General features: G+C 49.2%; 1 protein-coding gene across 1 annotated transcript; it reads right to left on the bottom strand.

The window, feature by feature from the left end:
* Positions 1 to 3,414: 3,414 nt before the first annotated feature.
* Positions 3,415 to 7,292, bottom strand: LOC135827024 (uncharacterized protein K02A2.6-like). Its single transcript, XM_065339544.1, has 2 exons — positions 4,483 to 7,292; positions 3,415 to 4,318 (listed from the first exon to the last, which is right to left on the bottom strand). The coding sequence occupies exons 1-2, from the start codon at positions 7,290 to 7,292 to the stop codon at positions 3,415 to 3,417; spliced, it is 3,714 nt and encodes a 1,237-aa protein (XP_065195616.1).
* Positions 7,293 to 16,056: the final 8,764 nt, after the last annotated feature.

Here is a 16,056-nt window from a genome sequence, read left to right on the forward strand (position 1 = left end):
TGACTTGTAAATATTCTTGTACATGTCCACTTTATATATTTCTCGTTTTCTTGCCGCTTGCTATACCGCATCCGCCATAGCAACACTAATCTTGTACATTTACTTAGCCTTACTCAATCTGTTTTCTACATTTCGTGCACTATCCTTCGTCAGTCCACTGGCGGGGGAGTGATGTCGTGCTACGACTTGCTACGTCATAATTCTCACAGTCACCCACGTGGCTTTTGTGCTGCCCACGCTGCACTTTTCCGCAATGTTTTTGGAAGCACTGGCTTTAGCGTACGTTAGCATATTGGCGTACCGTATGCCACGAACCTCACTTTTGCATACGGTTGCCGCCAGCCAGCTTGCCTTTTCTCTTCCTGACAATCTCTCTCTGCTTGCTTGGCCCTTGCCGAAGCACCTTTTTCTGGCTCCTTGCCCCTGTACGTATTTCTTGTTCATATGTAGTCTGCCGAATCTTTCTAACTGTAACGTGTAAAGTAATCATTGCCGCTAACTATCGAAGTGTCCGTTGTGACCAGGAAGTGGCCCGATTCGCGCGCCCCCTTAGCAGGCGCAGACCTAAATTTGCTAAAGCTGATTGTCGATATTTTGCTTTCATTTTACCAGGCCACGCGCCACTCGATATTTTGCTCCCTTTTTGCTCCAAAATTTGTGTCACGTGAGGGAAAAACTGACCGAAAGTGGGTCACGTGTTGGCAAAAAAAGAAAAAGCGAGTCACGTGTTGGTAAAACTGTGCGAAAATGAGTCACGTGCACCGTATACATGTAAGTGTAAAATCTCCCAATTTCCAGCGAACACACCGATATTTTGCTCCATTTTGCCAGCAAATTCCCTTTCAAAATTCTTCGATATTTTGCTAGCAGAATTGCTAGCAAAATCGGGCTATGCCTAGTACTCGGCGGGTCTTCTTTCGTCCGGTGACAGTGTTCATCACGGACCAAAGTTTCCTCTGATCAGACATAATATTGATCCATAAAGTAAGCATTCTTCAACTGTCAATCTAGCTTTCTGGCCTTGGCACGTGCAGCTCGGTGCTCCTGCTGGAGTGCCTCGTTTGCTCTATCTTGCATTACACGGCGGTGCAGTCTGTTTCGGTTCCGGACACACTCAACCAGCTCGCGAGTCAGCCAGAGACATGGACGCCGGTCTGCACGGCGGCGGTCGGTGATGGGTGCATGTTGGTCAAGGGTGGAGAGAATAGCATTGCTAAAGTCTTTATCATGTCCTGGCAGCTCATCGACCATAGAAATTGTCCATGAACATAAGCACTTTGGTATAATTATTGACGACTGTCTAACATAGGCTCCTCATGCAGACTATATTTGCAAAAAAACTAGTAGTGTTCTCGGCATACTATATCCTCATCGTTCTCATCTGCCAAATACATGCCATGCCGTCCTATGTTTTATCGCTCGTATCTATTACCTATTTTCCAGTATGCATGTCAGTCTTGGTGTAGTCTAAGTCAACATCTAGCGAACAAACTTGAAATCCAACATAAATCTCTTCTTAAAATATTGTTTAACAAGCAGCGTTTATTTCCTAGTCTTGAGCTCTATTGTATCAGCAATACTCAGCCACTGCAAGATAATCGCAAACAGCAGCTTTGCATTTTGATCCACAGAATTCGCCTAGGTAAAATTCCCATTCATCTCTCCGTATTCAATTGGTTTTCTCTGTCCCGGTCCACTCGTAATAGTCTCTCACTTCCCCGTGCTAATTCAGCCGCATTTACCAACTCTCCTTTGTTTTTGTCCTACAGCCTTTAGCTGCAACTTCCCCAGCATGTTAAGACATCAAAATGTCTTTCCCGCTTTAAAAATGCACTCCGATCGCATAATGTAGCATGATAGGATATCCTTGCTGGATTCTTGTCTATCCTTCTATCTTCTCTTTTTCTATATTCCTTTCCTTTCTTTTTTTGCCGTGGTTGGCTATCACCCCTCTCTCGCACTTTGTGTGCCAATTGGTCATGGACCACGAGTTGAGTGAAATAAATAAAAATAAATAAAATAAAGGAAGTTGTCATGGAGTCAACATCTTGATCATCGAAGCCGACAGACAGTATGCCATGTAAATCAGTTTGAAAGCAGCCCCAGTCAATCTGATGGAGACGACGACCCGTGACAGTTGATGTTCCCTTGCGAGCAGGTTTAGACAGAATCGGTAGATGAGCGAGTATGGCATAGTGATCACTTATATCGAGGTAAATTATTTTACATATTCCACTTATAGCTGTTGTTGAGAGGGAAAGATCAAGAATGTGCTGTCACTCGTGTTGCAGAGGATACGTAATTCTTCAGATCAAATCTCGTCAGAATATGCTGAAGAGGGTGGGCAGCATTACCAGGCATGCTGAAATCCACGTTAAAGTCACCAACGAGTACTGTGGAATGCTGCCGTCCTTGACAAGCTTGTTCAATGTTATTCTCGAAACCATCCCAGTACGATACAGGTTTGTTTGGTGGGCGATATGTACACCCGAGAACAGTGGTGCGCCCATTGCTTGTAATTTCGATCCACATCATCTCTAGCTCTGGACACTCCAGGTCCGTGCGCCTTCTGGCATGGACAGAATCATGACAGTACACAGCGACGCCTCCTCCATGTTGACGATAACGGTCCTTTCGGAACAGCTTGTAATTCGGAATCGAAATCTTGCCGTCGCTAATGCAAGGCTTCAGCCAAGTTTCAGCCGGGCCGAGGACATGGATTCCACGCACAGCAAGGTACTGTTGCACTTCGCCGACTTTTCTCTGTAGACTACATATATTGAGAAAGGATACCGCAAGGATAGCCTGGCTCATGACTTGTGGTGAACGATTTCCCGCCGCTATCATTGGGAACTGAGTTCAGTGTCTGTGGACGCACTGTCAGTCGTCGCTGCATAGTAAAGTTCCCCGGGGCCGGGGGTCCAATTACTATACTCCGGTTGGTTGGTTGGTTTGGTTGTTTTTATCAGGGAGTCGTAAAATTGGTACGACTCCCTGGTTTTTATTATTTCAGTTCGTTGCCTCAACTGTACAAAGTACAAATATCAAGAGGGACGAACGAAAAGAGAAAATAAAACAGAGCAGAGAGGAAGATGCAACTTGTAGTATTATTCTCAATAGGGACAAGGAGACATGGACGAGTAAACTAATGAGGAGCAAGAAATGCACAACCAGTAGGTAAGTCAAAAACAAGAGAAGTCGCGAGCCAGTGAAGCACATCAAAGTTCTGGCCTACGGGAAACGGCCTGTGTGACGTACATACAGCATGCAACGCATACAGTCATAAGTGTACAGTAGTGTACGCATAATAGAGTCCAGATATTACGACATCTCCCCTTTCAGGGCGCGCAGCAAGAGAGCGATAAGTTAGCAAAACAGGAATAATGCTGAAGACGAAAGAGTAACGCTAAATGATTAACGGAATCTGATAGGAGTATGAACGGCACGTCCAGAACGGGTAACTCTACCGGAACGCTCAGTACCTGGAGATAGACGTTGGGCAGGTGACGCTGGCTCACCATTGTCCACAGCGTCGTTAGCAGAACCTGCAGGCGGATCGACGATGAGGTCACTGCGGTTGCGGCGGAGAACCGAACCGGATGGCGTCTCCACGATAAGCGACCTGGTGGAATGCTCGGCAGTGACAATACCAGGCTCTTTCCTATCCGGAACAAAGACAGCGGTACCCGGGACCAGTGGCGTAGCATCGAGAGCGCGATGGCGGGAGTTGAAATCCGACGCTTGCCGGGACTTCAAAGAGGCGTCTTTAGCGGCAAACGCTGTGCGATCTACGAGGTATGGCCGTCGAACGTCTGCCGACATGGGTAAACGCGTCTGGATGCGGCGGCCCATGAGGAGCTCCGCAGGACTGAAGCCATGTGCTAGTGGACTGGCACGATAGCTCTGCAGAGCAACATACGGATCACCTCCCCTCACCAGCAAATGCTTTAGGGTCTGCACTGCGCGTTCCACTAAGCCGTTGCCTTGCGGATGAAGAGGGCTGCTCGTGCGCTGGGTGGTTCCTTGCTCTTGAAGCCATGCTGAAACCTCTGCACTTGTGAATGGGGGACCATTGTCCGAAACAAACACATCTGGATTGCCGTGACGCGCAAACATGGACTTCAGTTGCGTGATGAGAGAAGCTGCAGAAGTACGGGACATCTGAGCAAGCTCGATCCATCGGGAGTAGTAGTCGACGACAACTAGGTACTGAGAGCCTTGGAACTGCATGAAATCGGCAGCGACTTCCTGCCACGGGAACTCGGGAAGACGTGAGGACAGCAGGGGCTCCACTGGCGTTGGCTTGTCACGAGCCAGGCTTGGCAATTGGACACGATATCAGCCAACTGGGCGCTTAGACCTGGCCACCAAACTGACTGGCGAGCCCTTTCGCGGGTCTTCGTGATGCCGAGGTGACCAGCATGGAGCTGCTGGAGGACTTCTGGACGGAGCTGGTCCGGGATGACGATTCTGGAACCGTACAGGAGCAGGCCATCTGTGATACAGAATGACTGCCGGGATGCGTAGTAGGGCTTAACGGACACTGGAGCAGACTGTAAACTTGGCCAACCGGACAGAGTGTACTGCACAAGATGTTGACACACTGGGTCTTGAGCCTGCTGGTGTTGAATCTCACTCAGTCTTGCATCGGACGCAGGGAGATAAGAAACCACACTGTCGAGAAAAGCTTCTGCGAAGTCGAGGAGGCGGACGTCATCAGCGGACAGAGGACGCGACGCAGGTGACCTAGATAAGGCATCAGCAACGATTAGATCTTTGCCAGGGATGTGTACGATGTCGAAATCAAATCGCATCAGGTTGAGCCGGAACCGAAGTACACGTGGAGGGATAGAGTCGAGAGCACTGGTGCTGAACAGGGGCACCAGAGGCTTGTGATCTGTTTCCAGCGTGAATCTCTTACCGATGAGGTAATCAGAGAATCGGTTGCAAGCCCAGGTGAGGCCAAGAGCTTCCTTTTCTATTTGAGCATAGCGACGCTCTGCCGGCAGTAGTGCACGAGACTGGAACGATACGGGTTTCCAATCGCCGGACGGCTGTTGCTGCTTGATAACGGCACCGAGACCATAGCTCGAGGTGTCTGCAGAGACAATAGTTGGGTACTCGGGAGAGTACAGAGCAAGAACAGGCGTACACGACAGAAGAGCCTTAATCTCTTCAAATGCCGATTGCTGAGGGGGTCCCCAGGACCAGGCATTGCCTTTCTTGAGAAGGTCGCGGATCGGCTGTGAGACGGAAGCAAGTGAGGGAGAGAACTTGCCAAGCTGGTTGACGAGGCCGAGAAAGCTTCTCACATCCGCGACATCCTGGCATGGCGTGAAGTCTTGAATGCCCTGCACCTTCTGGGGATCAGAGTGGATGCCGTCTTGGTCGATGATATGACCCAAGAACTTGGCAGAAGTGACTTTGAAGAGACACTTGTCCGGGTTGAGTGTGACGCCGTTGTCGTGAGTGAGCCGTTGTAGCACCTGGTGCAGCCGGTTATCATGTTCCTCTTCAGTGCTACCGAACACTAGAGCGTCGTCCATCTGACATGCGGTACCAACCACACCGTTCAAGATCCGAGCCATTCGTTTCTGAAAATGTTCGCGAGCCGAACAAATACCGAATGGTAGACGCGTGAACATGAAACGCCCAAACGGGGTGATAAATGTGGTCAACTTCTGGGATTCCTTGGCCAAGGGCACTTGGTAAAACCCAGAGTTGGCGTCAAGCTTTGTGAAATACCTGGCACCGCCCAACTGACCCAGCGTGTGGTCTACCGCCGGCAAGACGAACTGCTCACGACGAACGTGTTGGTTGAGACGTGTGTAGTCAACGCACAGACGGACTGCCTCCCCTCCAGGTTTGGCGACAACAACAAGGCCAGCACACCAATCAGTTGGTTCGTCGACAGGGACGATGACGCCTTGCTTTTCCATCTTCTCAAGCTCCGCTTTAACAATCGGCATTAGCGGTATTGCCACATTGTCGCGCGGGCAGGACAGAGCAAATGGTTTGGCGCCTTCTTCGAGGCGAATGCAGTGAGGCTCTCCAGTGAACCTGCCGAGAGGTTTGAACAAATCGGGGTATGCAGCTCGTGCTGTCGCGGTGTCGCGAATACCGCTCGATACTTCAGAGATGTCAGCCTTGACGTCCAGGAGGTCCAAGGCGACTATTGCAGGGCGTCCTAGGAGGGCCTGCTTGAGGTTGTTGGCAACGAAAATCTCTTGGCGAGACGACTTGCCCGCATGTGTTACCACTGCGTCGAACACGCCAGCTACGTCGAGGACGCTTGAGTTAGCAGACATCAGGGTACGACGACTGGGTCGCAGGGCCTGCGCATCTAACAGGCGGAATACACTTGCTGGAATTACAGAGACATCGGCTCCGGTGTCGATCTTCATCATGACTGGGGAATTGTTGACTTCCACCGACACAGACCAAGGGTCACGTCCGGCATCGACGCTGCCGAGAAACATGCCAGGGGCATGCGCATCTGGCGGTACAGTATGTACAGCGTCACAGGATCGTTGCTTCTTCTGGCACACAGTAGCAAAGTGCCCTTGTTTCTTACAGAAATTACACTCAGCTGATCGAGCTGGGCATACTGCACGATCATGGTCTTCCTTCCCACAGAATTGACAACTCTTTTTTTGTTGTTTTTTCTTGAAATCCTTGGATCTCTTCGGAGCAGACTTTTTAACAAAGGATACGTCAGCAGGGCTAACACTGGCGGAGCGAGACCCGGTTAGCTGAGCCATCTGGGTAGCTGTAGCTTCATGTGTCCTCGCAACTTCCAGCCCTTCGTCAAGAGACGACAACTGGTCGCCCTTCTCCAACAGCTTCTCCTGTACCGTTTTATGTCGGGTGCCGACAATCAGCTGCTCTAGCAAACGGGTGTTGACTTCACCGGCATCGGCAAATTTGCACTTCACTGCCAAGTTCCGACAGCGACAGAGAAAATCGTCAGTGGTTTCCCCCACATTTTGCCGTTGCTGTTGAAGCTGGAAACGGGCCAGCCACGCGTTTACTTTCGGGTGCAGGTGGGCCTGAAAACGGGAAAGTAATTCGTCCACTTTGAAGCGGTCAGCTTCGTCTGCAAATGTCCAGGAATTGTAGATGTCCACACCAGGTCGGCCTATCCAAAGGAGGATATATGAGCATTGCTCTTTCGCTGACTTCGCTGAGTACGGACCTCCGAAAATCAATTCACAATACTGCCTAAACGAGGCGAATTCCTCCGGGAGGTTGTCTGACTCCCATCTCATGGATGGAATAGAAAATCCAGCCATCGTTATCAGCAGCCCAATTCTGACACCATGTAGTATTATTCTCAATAGGGACAAGGAGACATGGACGAGTAAACTAATGAGGAGCAAGAAATGCACAACCAGTAGGTAAGTCAAAAACAAGAGAAGTCGCGAGCCAGTGAAGCACATCAAAGTTCTGGCCTACGGGAAACGGCCTGTGTGACGTACATACAGCATGCAACGCATACAGTCATAAGTGTACAGTAGTGTACGCATAATAGAGTCCAGATATTACGACACAACTGAAAGGAAAGAAAAACGGAGAGAAACGGAGAAGGAATGTGGACTGGGCGGATTCATGAACCATTACTAGAGAGAAACAGAGAAGGAATGTGGACTGGGCGGATTCATGAACCAGTCCATTTCAAAACTATAGACGTGTAGGCTTTTTGAAATATATCAAAAATGGCTGGACCTTTTTGAGAATAGTTTTCGGAATATTGCTCAGGTCCGCTCCACATTTACTCTCATAATTATAGTTTCTAAACGATTGGATAACAGACGCCCAATTTAGAAAAATTTATGCACAAAGTGATCACAGATTTTATGTGGTATAGATGCTGGCACAACGGTTTTTGCCTCGGTACGCGTCTATAGTTTTGAAATGGACTGTTGTAGAGCAGGGCAATGCATGAACAGAAGGCGGTGCAGGGAGTAGTTACATTTCGGAGCTCCGGCTTCGAATGTGACAGTGTGTTTGGCCTAATTCGGTCCTAAAACCATAGCAATTCAAAGAAAATTTTCAAACTCCGCCACCATATTACTCCCGAACTCCAGACCTTATTTGGCCTTTTTCTTTGCTCCACATGGTGGACGTTTCTTCTTCGATTTATTTTTGAGTTATTGCAGTTTATAGTCCGATTTGTGGCGTGCCCCTTTCCGGTGACATGGATGGGGTTATGGATGATGGTACCCTGGAAAGTTCCAGTGGTGACCAGGTTCCGAGCGGCTCTGGGGCCAGTTCAGCGAGATCTGGGTCACTCAGGGCGTCTGCTCCTGAAAATTTGGCTTCTGAGGATCAGCGAGATCTTGTTGCCGCCGGGCCTCCGGCTCAGGCATTGGAGCCTTCTGTCAGTTCGGAAGATCAGCGAGATCTTTCCCTGACTATGACTAAGCCTCAGGCTTTTGATCCACGTGCCGAGGTGGACACATCCGGCAAGTACCTTATACGAGCTCCGTCTGTCATCACAGACTACATAGAAACTCATTTCCGTCGTGCCCTGACGGTTAGCGCTACGGAGATGTGTTGAAGCTAGGTGTCAGGACGTCGAATGTCTCAGTACTCTGTCAGTTTTGTGCCTAGTTATTGCACTTTCTGACTGTATAAAGTATCATGTTACAGTGATGGAGAGTTACTCTTAACTCGTATCCATAATGTCTTTTTCCTTTCTACAATAATAATAATAATAATAATAATAATCAAAATTTTGAAGGACGCTTCACGCAGCTTCATTATACTTGAATTGTTTGCAGGCAACCTGCCTACACTCAAGAGAGCACTGCATTTCACACAAATCCATTGGTATCGTTACAACGTTTCGGTCTTTATGACCATCATCAGGAATGAAGTGGACATGGAAAGAACAGCAGTATAAAAGAAGGAGGCAAGCAAGCAAAGCGCGGTACATAGTGACAGCGCGCGTAGAGAAGTGCAAAGCGCGTCATGGCGGGTGTGCATTACTACATATACATGACAACACAAGCACAAACGGTGAGGAAAGTAGATACTGCGCTACAGCAGTGATAACAGCCCAGTTCCAGTCTCACACCACCAGTGAGGTGTCTAGAGCCCCGCGCCACTCGCAGTAAGGTGGTGTTATAGCAGATCCCAGCCACTGTTATTGTTAATTTCCGGGGATCGCTCCCTGATATTGATGGCCTCCCGGATCCTCCTCCTGGGGCGGTCACGCTCAGAACCGAGAACCCGGATACCTGAGAAAGCCGTTGCTCCCAATGGCAATGGGTCAGATGCATGCTTGGCCGCGAAATGCTCACCCAGCGCGGTGCCGCTCACTGTGTTGCGTGCGTCGTCGTTGTGTTCTTTTGTCCTGGTAGCGAGGCTGCGGTACGTCTCTCCGACATATTTATCACCACACCTGCACTCGAGGTGGTATACAACATTTCGCTCCGTGCATGCCCCTGAACCAAATTTCGGTGGAAGTCCCACTGCTATGGACTATTCACGGCGCGGAGGGCCGACCTGCGCTCGTACTCCAAGCAAGACTATATTTGGCTACGTGCCTTGTGCAATGCTGTGTGTCATGCGGAACGACTTGCCTCCCGACGACGGCTCACCCTTAAGCTAGAGCGTCTATGCCAGCAGCAGTCGTTCGTGGGCTTCCCCCATTGCCAGCTGCCTGCAGGTGGTCACCGCAACAATGTCACGACGCAAGACCGCTCTGGATGTGCTCTTGACTTAGACAACTGTGTGTCGAGTGAGGCGCTGGACCTCCTTAGACTCGGGCCGGGCTTTGTTCCGTCGGCTGGCAAAGCCAACCAGAGAGTTATGCAAGACGTCGAGGTGGGCGTCGAAAGAATGGCGTACTCTCTTCGCTGGTGGAGGCAGTCCTCGGAACAGCAGCCATCTATGGCTGACGGAGGTCCCGCCAAATTTGAACCCAAGATCTGGCACCTGAAGGCACATGGTTTCCAGCAGGGCCCTAAACTGTCCAAGGACGAAGAGTACAGCCTGGCGAGCTTCAAGCGCGAAGCAATGGCCCTGTACAAAAACTCGCGAGTGCCGCAGCCGAACCTGTCTCACTCTGATCGTGAGCAGCTCATGAAGGTCGGCAAGGACGAGTCGGTCATCATAAAAAAATCTGATAAAAGCAACAAATTTGTAGCAATGAAAATGACCACTTACCTGGAGAAGGCAGAATCCCTGTTGTCGGACGAGTCCCGGTTTGAGAAAGTTGAGCTTACTATCGACCAGTGGGAGGAGGAGACCCGAAAGATACTCCGCCGAGTTTGCGAGGGATCCTTGGAAAAGGATTTATACACAGCCGTGATGCCGGGTGACAACAGCTTCCCTGAAATGTACGGTCTTCCAAAAGACCACAAGTCCAATATTCCTCTCAGACCAGTCGTTGCGGCCTGCGGCAGCCCAGTTACAAACATCTCCATAGTCCTCGAACGCATCCTCAATCAATGTCTCCAGTTCGTGCCAGCACACCTGGAGAACACTGTTGAAGCACTCCAGTGTATGAGGAGCGCGTTTCCCAACCTCAAGGCCCCGCCCGGCACCATCATTGTGACTATGGATGTGGTGGCCCTTTACCCTAGCATCCCGATTAACGATGGCATTGCAGCAGTCATGAGAGTCCTCCGACAACACGAGGGCAGCATCGATCTGTTCGGTTTCCGAATTGGGCAGGTCAAGGAGCTCCTCGCACATGTGCTGAGCTCCAACTACTTCCGGTTTGGAGCGCAGGTGTACCACCAGAAGGATGGTGTGGCTATGGGCAATAACCTAGCGCCCCCCTTTGCCATCCTGTACATGCATGACCTAGAGAGTTCGCTCTTGCGTAGTGCACCTGCCAGCCCAGTTCTGTACAAGCGCTACATCGATGATGTTTTCATTGTGTGGAACCTCGGTCCGGAACTTCTGCAGAGTTTCCTAGATCACTTCAATAATGCCGATCCTAATATTAAATTCACTCACCAATCCACGGAGTTGACTGGCTCAATCAATTTCATGGACACGACCGTCCATGTCTCACCAGATGGATCTATATCCTATGAACTATACCGCAAGCCATGTCACAGCGGACTGGTATCAGACTACAACTCGTCAGTTCCCAACCAGCAAAAGAAAGCAATTGCTTCCTCTGAGTTCCTGCGTGCCGTCCGCCTATCCTCCGATGCCGACACCCTAAAAAGAAGTGAAGAAAAAGTAACCAACATCCTAAAATTCAACAACTTCCCAGAGTCAGTTATAGTTTCGGCACGTGAACGAGCTATGCGCCCCCGACGTGTCAGAGTGCAGAATGAATACCGTGTCACCCTCAACCTACCGTTTCACACCGAGTATATCCACAACAAAATTCATAAATTACTCCGGAAGTACAAGATAAATGCCCAGCTGATTTACAGGAACCGCCGACTAAGTTCTATGATTTGCACGTCTGCCCTCCGCAAACCACCATGCCGCAGGTATGTAGACCCGTCCAGGCCCCGTAAACGGGGGCGGCCCAAAGCTGCTTGTGTCGCCTGCATGTCCGGTTCAGGGGCATGCACGGAGCGAAATGTTGTATACCACCTCGAGTGCAGGTGTGGTGATAAATATGTCGGAGAGACGTACCGCAGCCTCGCTACCAGGACAAAAGAACACAACGACGACGCACGCAACACAGTGAGCGGCACCGCGCTGGGTGAGCATTTCGCGGCCAAGCATGCATCTGACCCATTGCCATTGGGAGCAACGGCTTTCTCAGGTATCCGGGTTCTCGGTTCTGAGCGTGACCGCCCCAGGAGGAGGATCCGGGAGGCCATCAATATCAGGGAGCGATCCCCGGAAATTAACAATAACAGTGGCTGGGATCTGCTATAACACCACCTTACTGCGAGTGGCGCGGGGCTCTAGACACCTCACTGGTGGTGTGAGACTGGAACTGGGCTGTTATCACTGCTGTAGCGCAGTATCTACTTTCCTCACCGTTTGTGCTTGTGTTGTCATGTATATGTAGTAATGCACACCCGCCATGACGCGCTTTGCACTTCTCTACGCGCGCTGTCACTATGTACCGCGCTTTGCTTGCTTGCCTCCTTCTTTTATACTGCTGTTCTTTCCATGTCCACTTCATTCCTGATGATGGTCATAAAGACCGAAACGTTGTAACGATACCAATGGATTTGTGTGAAATGCAGTGCTCTCTTGAGTGTAGGCAGGTTGCCTGCAAACAATTCAAGAATAATAATAATAATAATAATAATAATACTCCTGCTCCGGTGCATAGTACTTTTCCCCCGGGGCCGGGGGCCAAGCGCGGGGGGGGGGGATAGTACAATTGCCCTATCAAAAATATGATAATAATAATAATAATAATTGTGGCAAGTGAAATCCGACTCTTGCCATAGGGGACAGCGCCGCAAATGGACACCAATGATGATGTAATGCACTGCACCAAGACTGGCAAGAAGAGTACATGAAAACCAGAGTGTGCAGCTAGCTGGGATCGATGGGCGGCTGTCACGGCGGAATTCCGTGATTACATCATTTCAGTGATGTAGTGCGTACAAGCAGGATTCAAGCAGGTCTCTTTCTGCACAACTGCAGCTCAGTTGTACGCAGCGGCACTACGCCATTTCCCGCCTCAGGCTGTGTTTACATGAGAAATTTCAACCCGGGTCGAGTTCAGCCCGGGTTGAAAATCTGTACGATAGACAAAAGAGGTGAGCGTTTACATGAAGACAGTTGACCCGGGTCAAATACTGATATGCCGCCAAAAGTCCACTTCTACAGTCCTGTATGGTCACGTGAATTTTTTCATGATAAATAAATACAGTATACTAGTAGTCAATCAGTAAAATCCAAAGAAACCGCTAGAAGCAGTATGCGTAGTAGTCTACGGCCAAGATACCAGAAACCGTATCAAACTCAGCACGGGGTTCGAGGTACTAAAACGATTACCAAATTAAGTCAAGGATTGACCATTACATGCTGCATTCTGCCACTGCTAACGTGATCGAAGGGCAGCCGTTGAATGGTCACGTGAATCCGTTCGCGCGAAATTTGCATCTGCAGTGCCGTTCAAACCTGGCGCGAGATACGCACAGAAGTACGTTTGTACGATTTTCTTGACCCGGGTTGATTTCAACCCTCCCCTTGTTGGGAGGGTTGAAATCGACCCGGGGCGAAATTTCAACCCGGGTCAAGCACAATGCGTCATGTAAACGCGCCATTCATTTTATGCACATGGCGGGTTGAAATCTGACCCGGGTCGAACTCAACCCGGGTTGAAACGCTTCATGTAAACACAGCCATAGGAGGCCATAGCAGAAAAGGTCCCAAGCTGCACACTCTGGTTTTCATGTACTCTTGACTAGTCGACTGCATCCCAAACAGATCGAAAGGTCACAGCGTAGATACACACAGTTCAGAAACATGGTACACATAAGGAGCATTGGTATCCAATCCCCATTCATTTTTGCCAAGTGTCGGATTTCACTTGCCACAACTGTACAACTGTGGCACCGGATTAGAGAGGGACGACTCCTCGACTGTACTACATTGTACATGTACAAGCTGCAAAAAAAAGGTCGGCCTTTCAGCTTAAGCTGTACTACATTGTACTTGCTGCTGTACTCGTACTTGAACAATGTACTAGCTTCAACATTGAATTCAAATCCTTTGTACAACTTTCTAGTACCGGTATACTGGGTTCGTTGACTTTTGCGCAGGTACGTTTCATCAACCTTGCTTTTCAGCCCAAATGCAAGCGGTTCTTGGAGAAGTCAAAAGTATTCAGTTGCTAATTTATTCGTGTCCACTTATTTCACCTATTTCGTGTTCTGTCAAACGCTTCGCTGAGCCCTGAATCCTTCCTGGATCAGAATAGTGTTCGGGTGGGTGTAGCTCCCAGCACGCCACCATCCAGTTGTTCCTTCAGGCGGCTCCTCGGCTGCCGAACGTTCCAGAAAGCTGGTGAGTGACGGCCGCCCTCGACTCCCGCTGAAGATCCGAAGACTTACATGCACACTTCCTTCTCAGTCCACTCGACACAGGTAAGAGCGCATGATCTGCATTGCTACTTTCAGGACTGCCTCGGCGCAGGTGCGGGTGTGTCTACTGCATGGTTGTTGACCTGGGCCCATTCCAGTCGTGCGCGGCTTTCCGAAAATGCTTCCGCATCCAAATAAGCTTGCTCCACCATCGCCCGAACTAGCTTTGGCGCGAGGAGCGGAGCCGTTCAAATAATTAATTAATTCAAAAAACTGCATCGGGCATAGGCCACTCGGACGCATACAATACCAGCGGGGTAGGGTGTCAGCTTCGGAGGAATAGAACTCCAGCGATATCTTGGAATGTACAGAACGAGGAAATTTGTCCTGTACAACTTGCAAACACTTTCTTTTGGAAATATAACATGGAAAAATGAGGGCACACGTTATGCGGTCGATTGTGCACATGTGTCCATGTTGCAATTTCCCCTTGACTCACCATCCGAGTTCTTTTGAAGTCCTAGGATTCGAGTTCGAGTTAGGGGCGTTCGTTTTTGATCTACAGGTTTGGGTAGAAAATACTTCTTTCGGTAGATGTCCATTGTTTTTTAGGGAAAGATACAAACGGGCAAAGTATGCAGAAAAAATTCTATTTATTCGGATGTTTTCTCAGTTTTGACCCATGGGGCAGATCTGAATTACATTGATCTGTTTTGGAAAACAGTGTATACAGTAGTCGCACGATAAATGCCTCTGGGGCACTATTTTTGAATGTCCATCACAAATAGGGCACTAGTCAAGCAAGGGCACTATTAAAGACAGGGCACTCTTTGTTCAATGCTGGTGCATTTGCGTCATCCAGCAGATAACAAAAGCAAGATAGAGCATAAAGGTTACTATCACAGCTCAAAAAAACAACGAGAGCAAGAGCTGTGATTTTGATCCTGAAACCACCAGTGCAATGACATGGACAAGAACATTAGCAAAAGAACATCAAACTTGGTTACAAGCTCGAGGGAGGGGGGGGCACTATTCAAGAGAGGGCTTTATTTTTTCACTGGCACCTAGAAAACTTAGAAAACTGGCATCCTAACCTTTTGGTGTTTCCGGCACATAGTTGTAGATATCGTGAAAACAACAGTACATCCTGCATTGTATGACCCCTTGCCACATTTGAGGCCAGGAAAGTCCAAGGCCAGGGAAATAGAAATTCAACCAGGTTTCACAAAATTAGGACCGGTATTCCATGGCAAAATGTGTGGAGAAGCAGATTCCAAACCCAGCTTTTTGAGATTTAAAATGGGGATTTAATCGTCAATCCGGCCCAAATAGGACTTTCAAAAGCCAGTGGGAACGTTTCCGATGAATGGACTGTTAGTGCATACATGTATATCCCAGCACAATTCAAAACAATGACCCGCCGCCTTTCTAGGACCTGTAGAGTACGATGGACGTCCCGCCGCTATGCTCCAATGGTCAAGCCAATCTCATCAATATTTTTGGCTTGTCCAAACTCTGTGTGTGTATGTGTCTCTCCTTGCTTTCTCTCTCTCTCTCTCTCTCTCTCTCTCTCTCTCTCTCTCTCTCTCTCTCTCTCTCTCTCTCTCTCTGTCTCTCTCTCTCTGTCTCTCTCTCTCTCTCTCTCTCTCTCTCTCTCTCTCTCTCTTTCTCTGTCTGTCTCTCTCTATCTGTCTGTCTCTCTCTATCTATCTCTATCTCTCTCTATCTATCTCTATCTCTCTCTCTCTCTCTCTCTCTCTCTCCTTTCCAGCAATATGGCTCGCCGACATGGACTAACGACTGTGATTTTCCTGATGCTCACTGCCTGCACTCGTGAGTACAGCTGCTCTGTGATTCTCAGTCATTTGCTGCATTTGTTCCACATGCTAAGAGGTGCTGGTGCTGTCAGTGTGTGGGTGAGTGGGTGGGTGTGTAGGTGAGGACTTCAACGAGTAGACTCTCGGTGATAAACAGGGGAGCGCTTTGGGTTCTCTGAACTCTAGTCCCTCAGCGCATGCTGTCGGCCTTTCAGCTAAGCTGGCCGCACTGCACTCCCGATACACGTTTGTTTCAAGGGTTTGAGTAA

This window comes from Sycon ciliatum, chromosome 11 (genome assembly GCF_964019385.1).
Source record: "Sycon ciliatum chromosome 11, ocSycCili1.1, whole genome shotgun sequence".
NCBI lineage: Eukaryota > Metazoa > Porifera > Calcarea > Leucosolenida > Sycettidae > Sycon > Sycon ciliatum.